The sequence below is a fragment of the Oncorhynchus gorbuscha genome, linkage group LG05, assembly GCF_021184085.1.
Source record: "Oncorhynchus gorbuscha isolate QuinsamMale2020 ecotype Even-year linkage group LG05, OgorEven_v1.0, whole genome shotgun sequence".
In the NCBI taxonomy this organism is placed as follows: domain Eukaryota; kingdom Metazoa; phylum Chordata; class Actinopteri; order Salmoniformes; family Salmonidae; genus Oncorhynchus; species Oncorhynchus gorbuscha.
The window spans coordinates 83188604-83196790 of NC_060177.1; the positions used below are offsets into that span (position 1 = coordinate 83188604).

General features: G+C 40.4%; 2 protein-coding genes across 4 annotated transcripts; both read left to right on the forward strand.

Moving 5' to 3' along the window:
- Positions 1-2241: 2241 nt before the first annotated feature.
- On the forward strand, positions 2242-4284 carry selenoe (selenoprotein e). Its single transcript, XM_046348739.1, has 4 exons — positions 2242-2429; positions 2623-2699; positions 3265-3343; positions 3945-4284. The coding sequence occupies exons 1-4, from the start codon at positions 2316-2318 to the stop codon at positions 4086-4088; spliced, it is 414 nt and encodes a 137-aa protein (XP_046204695.1). The 5' UTR covers positions 2242-2315; the 3' UTR covers positions 4089-4284.
- Positions 4285-4801: 517 nt separating this feature from the next.
- zgc:112294 (transmembrane protein 17A) lies at positions 4802-7246 on the forward strand. Of its 3 annotated transcripts, none has more exons than XM_046348740.1 (5): positions 4802-5505; positions 5705-5808; positions 5918-6031; positions 6296-6498; positions 6825-7246. In XM_046348740.1, exons 1-5 carry the CDS (start codon positions 5373-5375, stop codon positions 7006-7008), a joined length of 738 nt encoding a protein of 245 aa, XP_046204696.1. In that variant the 5' UTR covers positions 4802-5372; the 3' UTR covers positions 7009-7246. The 3 variants fall into 3 exon arrangements, with proteins under 3 accessions (XP_046204696.1, XP_046204697.1, XP_046204698.1); XM_046348741.1 differs by having other exon boundaries at positions 6329-6498; XM_046348742.1 differs by having other exon boundaries at positions 5737-5774.
- Positions 7247-8187: the final 941 nt, after the last annotated feature.

Consider the following 8187-nt stretch of genomic DNA (forward strand, 5'->3'; position numbering starts at 1 on the left):
TTAATGTAGTATTTACTTTAACCTGACATACTGCAGCTATACTGTTGTTCTACTGTTGTTCCATTTAATGTAGTATTTACTTTAACCTGACATACTGCAGCTATACTGTTGTTCCATTTAATGTAGTATATACTTTAACCTGACATACTGCAGCTATACTGTTGTTCCATTTAATGTAGTATTTACTTTAACCTGACATACTGCAGCTATACTGTTGTTCCATTTAATGTAGTATTTACTTTAACCTGACATACTGCAGCTATACTGTTGTTCTACTGTTGTTCCATTTAATGTAGTATTTACTTTAACCTGACATACTGCAGCTATACTGTTGTTCCATTTAATGTAGTATTTACTTTAACCTGACATACTGCAGCTATACTGTTGTTCCATTTAATGTAGTATTTACTTTAACCTGACATACTGCAGCTATACTGTTGTTCCATTTAATGTAGTATTTACTTTAACCTGACATACTGCAGCTATACTGTTGTTCTACTGTTGTTCCATTTAATGTAGTATTTACTTTAACCTGACATACTGCAGCTATACTGTTGTTCTACTGTTGTTCCATTTAATGTAGTATTTACTTTAACCTGACATACTGCAGCTATACTGTTGTTCTACTGTTGTTCCATTTAATGTAGTATTTACTTTAACCTGACATACTGCAGCTATACTGTTGTTCCATTTAATGTAGTATTTACTTTAACCTGACATACTGCAGCTATACTGTTGTTCTACTGTTGTTCCATTTAATGTAGTATTTACTTTAACCTGACATACTGCAGCTATACTGTTGTTCCATTTAATGTAGTATTTACTTTAACCTGACATACTGCAGCTATACTGTTGTTCCATTTAATGTAGTATTTACTTTAACCTGACATACTGCAGCTATACTGTTGTTCTACTGTTGTTCCATTTAATGTAGTATTTACTTTAACCTGACATACTGCAGCTATACTGTTGTTCCATTTAATGTAGTATTTACTTTAACCTGACATACTGCAGCTATACTGTTGTTCCATTTAATGTAGTATTTACTTTAACCTGACATACTGCAGCTATACTGTTGTTCCATTTAATGTAGTATTTACTTTAACCTGACATACTGCAGCTATACTGTTGTTCTACTGTTGTTCCATTTAATGTAGTATTTACTTTAACCTGACATACTGCAGCTATACTGTTGTTCTACTGTTGTTCCATTTAATGTAGTATTTACTTTAACCTGACATACTGCAGCTATACTGTTGTTCTACTGTTGTTCCATTTAATGTAGTATTTACTTTAACCTGACATACTGCAGCTATACTGTTGTTCCATTTAATGTAGTATTTACTTTAACCTGACATACTGCAGCTATACTGTTGTTCTACTGTTGTTCCATTTAATGTAGTATTTACTTTAACCTGACATACTGCAGCTATACTGTTGTTCTACTGTTGTTCCATTTAATGTAGTATTTACATTAACCTGACATACTGCAGCTATACTGTTGTTCTACTGTTGTTCCATTTAATGTAGTATTTACTTTAACCTGACATACTGCAGCTATACTGTTGTTCCATTTAATGTAGTATTTACTTTAACCTGACATACTGCAGCTATACTGTTGTTCCATTTAATGTAGTATTTACTTTAACCTGACATACTGCAGCTATACTGTTGTTCCATTTAATGTAGTATTTACTTTAACCTGACATACTGCAGCTATACTGTTGTTCTGCTGTTGTTCCATTTAATGTATTATTTATTTGTGGGGAAATGGAGAAAGTTCTCTCAATCTATTTTGTTTAACTCTGTTTCCCTATTCTCTGTAGTACACGGTTTGGCATGTATTTTGCCGTCATTACATATAGGTATAACAAGATGTAGTAAATGTACTGCAATGTGCCATGAGGTGCGTTATCACCAGCTTCCTGCACTGGGAAAAGGTGATAAGAACACAGGTGTGCTGAAGGGTTACGTGGACCACTACAGAGACAGAGGACCTTTTGCGGAGTTAGTCAAGGGGTTTCAATCCTGACAGAAAGTGTTCAGTAACATCTTTATTTATATCCAATCCATTGCAAGTAGAACAAGTACTGTTCCCATCTGGTGACAATTCCCCATAATGTCTGTCATTGAGTATAACCCCCCCCCAAAAAATAGGAGAAAAAAATTCAAGGGGCCCTCTCCCCCCTCAGCCCTGCATCCTGGTTCAGTCCAACCTGAGCATAGGGGTCTAGTGTCACCCCCAAGGTAATTTCCTGTGTCATTTGTCGAAAGAACTCCACTGAAGACTCAAGAAGCAAGGTTTAGGCTCGAACATGTGGACCTTTTTGTTGCTCACGCTGGCCTTTTCTGCCACAGGAATGACGGAAGAAAATGTCACAGATACAGCTATTGAAGAGAGACCTGTAATAGCCAGGGGCATACTAAAGGTAAGTCTTACCGATGTGGTGACTCAGTTAGTGAAATGACTGTACTTAAACGTCATACTGCGGAGCAGGACACATATTTATTGCTAACACGTGGAGGCTACACTATCTTTAATCTAACTGCAGAGAGAAGCACATTTGACATGGTGGTCGTGGTGAATGACGAATGCTCATTGTCTGTTCCTCTTTCCCTCAGGCTCCAAGTGTAGTTGGATGAGCCATCAAGAAGATGCCTGAGCTCTATACGTTCCTTATGGAGCGATGGGCATTGTAGTATCCTTCTATTGTGGTTCCTGTGGAGGTTTCAGATAGAGTTATGGGCATTGCAGTAGCATTTTATTGCGGTTACTATGTAGATTTGTAACAGGCTGATGGCTTCTTGTCAGATCAAGTCTGCATTGAACTGTACTGAGTTGTCATTACCTCATATGGTTACAAAGCCTTTTTGTATTTTCTCACAACCTCCCAGATAAACAAGACAATTTGTGTTAGAGACAGCCCAGTTTTATACCAGCATGAATTGGCCTCAAACCACAAGTGTGTCTAACCAGGCCTTCGGGAAACATAATTATTTGAAACCATCATGTGTCAGTGTTTAAGTATGTTTAATGATGTTTGACCTCAGTGGAAATATATCCAGAAGTAGATTGTTCTTGTATTCTACAGACAGAGATTGAGCCTAGTCCTGGACTTAAACTGGAGAATCAGGGAATGAGCATCAGAGAAAGCTTTATGGAGATTCTTCTTAGAAATAGATGTTTAGTCCAGGACTGGGCTTAATCTGTCTTCAGGATATCGGCGGTACATGTTTTTTCCTTGATCCTCCTTTCCACTGAAGTCACAACCTGGAATATGATTCAGGAGAGGAGAAGAATCCACGTCTGATCTTCTATGATGATAAGGATGAGGTTGTTCAGGTTAGATATGGATTCCCATTCAAGGTGTTATATGTCATCTACTGTACGTGTCAGACAAAGATTATCAGCAAAATGCTTGGGGAAATAACATCTATTTTCCTGAGCTTGACTCAAGCCTGGCAAGATTAGGGAGGGATAAATAACTAATTAAAAATGTCATTACGCAAGGAAAAAACAAGAGCATATCAGTGTAGTCTGAAACAGTTAAAGAGAATGTGATGTTAATAAATCCTCTGTGTCTTTTGTGAACCTGTTGCTTTACGGTCATTATGGTCATTATGGTTGTTATTATGGTTATTATGGTCATTATGGTTATTATGGTTATTATGGTCATTATGGTCATTATAGTTATTATGGTCATTATGGTCATTATTGTAATTACGGTCATTATAGTTATTATGGTCATTATGGTCATTATGGTTATTATGGTCATTATAGTTGTTATTGTCATTATAGTTATTATGGTTAGTATGGTCATTATAGTTATTTTAGTCATTATAGTTATTATGGTCATTATGGTTATTATGGTCATTATGGTTATTATGGTTATCATGGTTGCTTGCCTGTACTGAAAGTAAGCATTTTGTGTGTGTTGTATCAGACTGTCCCTGTGAAGAAGATGAAGGTGGATGAGATCAGTAGCCTGCTGGACTCTCTGGGTTTCTATAAGAGATCTCAGAAGGGAGAGGAGGTGCCAAAGGAGTTTCAACACTTTCCCCTGACAGCCCCCAGGGACGAGTTGTGATCACAATAAGATCTGGTGGCCAGACTCTGTCACTGCATCCAGTCACAGATGATGAGAGGGGTCCCAAGGCCACAACATGAGCCAGGCCCTAATTTGAGAACAAACGACTCGGTGCAGCTATGCAGAGCAGAGCCTACCACACTGTCTCTTTTAAAATATACATTTGTCAATAAAAGTTTAAACAAGTTACGTAGAATGTGTCTCATGCTGACTCTGTGGTATAATATGCTGTCTGTCTTCCATCCAAATGAAACGCTGTACAGTAGAGTTTCAGCAGGTAATGACAGCAGTTAGCGTACCAAAAAGGTCATGTTGACTTCAAAGATTACCTTCATTAATCCTGAACCTATTACAGGGTACTGATTCATTGGTTTTATGTATACTGAACAAAAATATAAAGGCAACATGTAAAATGTTGGTCCCATGATTCATGAGCTGAAATAAAAAATCCCTGAAATGTTCCATATGCACAAAAAAAAACGTATTGCTCTCAAATGTGTTTAACACCCTTGTTAGCGAGCATTTCTTCTTTTCCAAGATAATCCATCCACCTGATAAGTGTGCCATATCAAGAAGCTGATTAAACAACACGATCATTACATAGATGCACCTTGTGCTGGAGACAAGAAAATGCCACTCTAAAATTTGAAGTTTTGTCACACAACACAATGCCACAGATGTCTCAAGTTTTGAGGGAGCATGCAATTGGCATGCTGACTTCAGGAATGTCCACCAGAGCTATTTCCAGAGAATTCAATGTTCATTTCTTTAGCAAAAGCCGCCTCCAACATTGTTTTAGAGAATTTAGCAGTACGTCCAACCGGCCTCACACCCGCAGACCATGTTTAACCACGCCATCCAAGTCCTCCATGTCTGGCTTCTTCATCTGTAACTTACTAAAATCATTGAAATTGTTGCATGTTGCATTTTTATGCATGCATTCATTTTTTAAATTTGTCATCTAAAAACCGCTGATTGCCATCATACTTTCTCCACCCACATATTAAACCCTGATAATAACGTAGTGAATACAGAGACAGAGACACACTCCTAGGTCTGTCAAGGGTGCTAATCCCCTGTCTTCCTCCTCCCACCACTCCGATAATCTGATTAGCAGACGCTGCTGTCTGGTTAACTGACTAATCCCTGTAGTCCTCAATCAGGGACACACACACTCTGTCTTCTGTTTCTATACACCAATTTATTTTCTATTAGTTTAAGAATAGCATACATTTTTCTGGACACACACAGAGTGGTAGCGGTACATGGTTGTATTGGGCCACAATGCCTGTGTTCTACTCCCCCATACCCCAGAACCTCCGGATGGGCCTGGCCTCTGTCGGTGGATCCGTGTTCACTAACAACAGGACAGGGGACTTTAGCAGTGACTACAACAAGGACCAGGATGATAAAACAGGTAGGCCTGTTGCCTGATACAATATATGGAGTACTGTATGCTGTATAATGCCTGTGTCAAATATTATTTGGGATTTTGATTTGTTTTAGGAAAGTATTTTATATATTTTTGGATATATTTTTGGATATTCAGGAAAGCATTTGTATAATTCAAATTGCAAAACTTCAAATATAAATAGTTTTATGTTTTTATATTCCAGTCAATGAGTTGGTGTCTCACCTACCCCTTCAGATGATCCTGTACTTCAACATATTCTATTTCCCATGCTGGTGGGTCTCTGCTGTTCTCATGCTGGATCTAAAGGTGGCTTTTTCCCTACTGACTTCAGAGGTTTCCCCAAGGTTTCCCAACTCTCAATTTATTATGTATGGAATACCCAGATCAATAATACAATATGTCTTTCTTGTCATAGTTGTATTCCCTGCCTGGGTACTACCAGGCTCTACTTGTGACTGGAGTGGTTCTGCTTACCATCTGTGAAATCACCAGGCTCTATCTGGGCTATATCGGAAACCTCAAAGAGAAGGTAACTGAACCTAACTTCCTCTCTGGAAACGCTTCTCCTCTCCCTCTCTCTCCTTCACTGTCTTCCCCCTTTCCCACAAACTCAATGAATATCTGATCTGATACACTGCCTGTTTAAGTACCCTGTGAGAGTAGGCGTGTAAACATTCCCACTGCGCGCACACTTGGCTAGGACGCCCCACTGAGTGTCTGACTGTGTGTGTGTCTTCATACATCTGTGTGTGTGTCTCTTTCTCTCTGTGTCTCTTCCACTCTGTCGCTTCAGTCTCTTTCTCTGTGTTCCTCCCTCTGTGATCAGGTGCCAGAGCTGGCTGGGTTCTGGCTGATATCCTTCCTGTTCCAGCTGCCCATTCTACTCTTCTTCCTGACTGACGAGGACATCATCATCCTCCCTCTGGAGAGGGCCGTCCACTCCATCTACCTCCTCTTCATCCTCTCAGAGCTCCTGGCTTCCTTCTTCGCCCTCAGGTAGGATGATGTACTGTATAGTAGTGTATGCCATTTATCAGATGCTTTTACCCACAACATTGGCGTTTCTAGTGCCATGCTCTATCACCTGAGCCATATAGGAGCCATCACAGAGGAGTGTCTATGGAAAGCTGATGTAGACTTATACTGTCAGTGGAATCAACCAATCTCATGCAGAGCATGGACAGCAGAAAAAAAGTCTATGTTTACCTCTCAATGGTCATGGCATCTGTTCAGAGACAGTCATGATATGTAATATATTCCTATTCTCTCTCTCACTTCTTCTTCTGCTTCTTCTGCTTCTTCCTCTTCTTCTTCACACTCAGGGCCATGACCAGGAAGTTAACCCTGCTGTTCCACCTCAGGCAGTTTGGGGAGGTGGAAAATCTCCATCACCTCCACCATCACCACCTCCACATAGCGGGAAAGAGCCCAGCCTTCGGCATGCCATATTATGGGAGGACTGTTCTGCCCATGCCACCACACACCAATAACATTCACAGTCACTGATAGAGCACAGAGAGACAACCAGGAACACTGTGACTGGGATGGATGGGACTGGGAGATGGGGTATGATCTGGAGTTAAAGGCGTAGGGGTGAATAGTTTCATGTGGAAGAGAGTTCTTGTGAATACAGCCTTGAAATGATTTTCCAAAGAGGGAGGAAGCTTTTGAAGTGTTGAATGATGTTCAACATATAATGCTGGATTTTGTGATCTTTGTGAAAAGATGAGTTGATGCACTGTTTTATAATTGTTGTGTTTTCATTTCTAGATATAAAACACGTGTAAAAAAATATGGACACCGGTGGTAGTGATGGTCATAACATATTTGAACCACATGGTGGCACTAAATGGCCATAAGAGGGGTTAGTAATAAACTGAAAGTGTTGCAAAGTCCCAATTTGTAAGGCAGAATGATCACAAACTGTCATGATGCACAGATACGGGTTAGAGAGCCTTTATGATTGTCTATACAAGTGAAGCTTGTCAGGAGCTGTCAGAAGCTGGTCAGAATCTGTCAGGAGCTGGTCAGAAGCTGGTCAGAATCTGTCAGGAGCTGGTCAGAAGCTGTCAGGAGCTGTCAGAAGTGGTCAGAGGCTGGTCAGAAGCTGTCAGAAGCTGTCAGGAGCTGATCAGAAGCTGTCAGGAGCTGTCAGAAAGTGGTCAGAAGCTGTCAGAAGCTGTCAGAAGCTGGTCAGAAGCTGTCAGAAGCTGTCAGGAGCTGTCAGGAGCTGTCAGAAAGTGGGCAGGAGCTGTCAGAAGCTGTCAGGAGCTGTCAGGAGCTGGTCAGAATCTGTCAGAAGCTGTCAGGAGCCGGTCAGAAGCTGTCAGGAGCTGTCAGAAAGTGGTCAGAAGCTGTCAGAAGCTGCCAGGAGCTGTCAGAAAGTGGTCAGAAGCTGTCAGAAGCTGCCAGGAGCTGTCAGAAAGTGGTCAGAAGCTGTCAGAAGCTGCCAGGAGCTGTCAGAAAGTGGTCAGAAGCTGTCAGAAGCTGCCAGGAGCTGTCAGGAGTTTGTCAGAAGTTGGTCAGAAGCTGCCAGGAGCTGAAAGGAGACAGGAACAAATGCAGCACAGTTTAAAAGAGCACTTTAGAAAATATGCTGGATAACACATCTCAAATTAACATGAATTAAATGACCATCCTGTACACCAGACAACATGTTATTTGTTCGAAAAGGAAGAAAGTGGT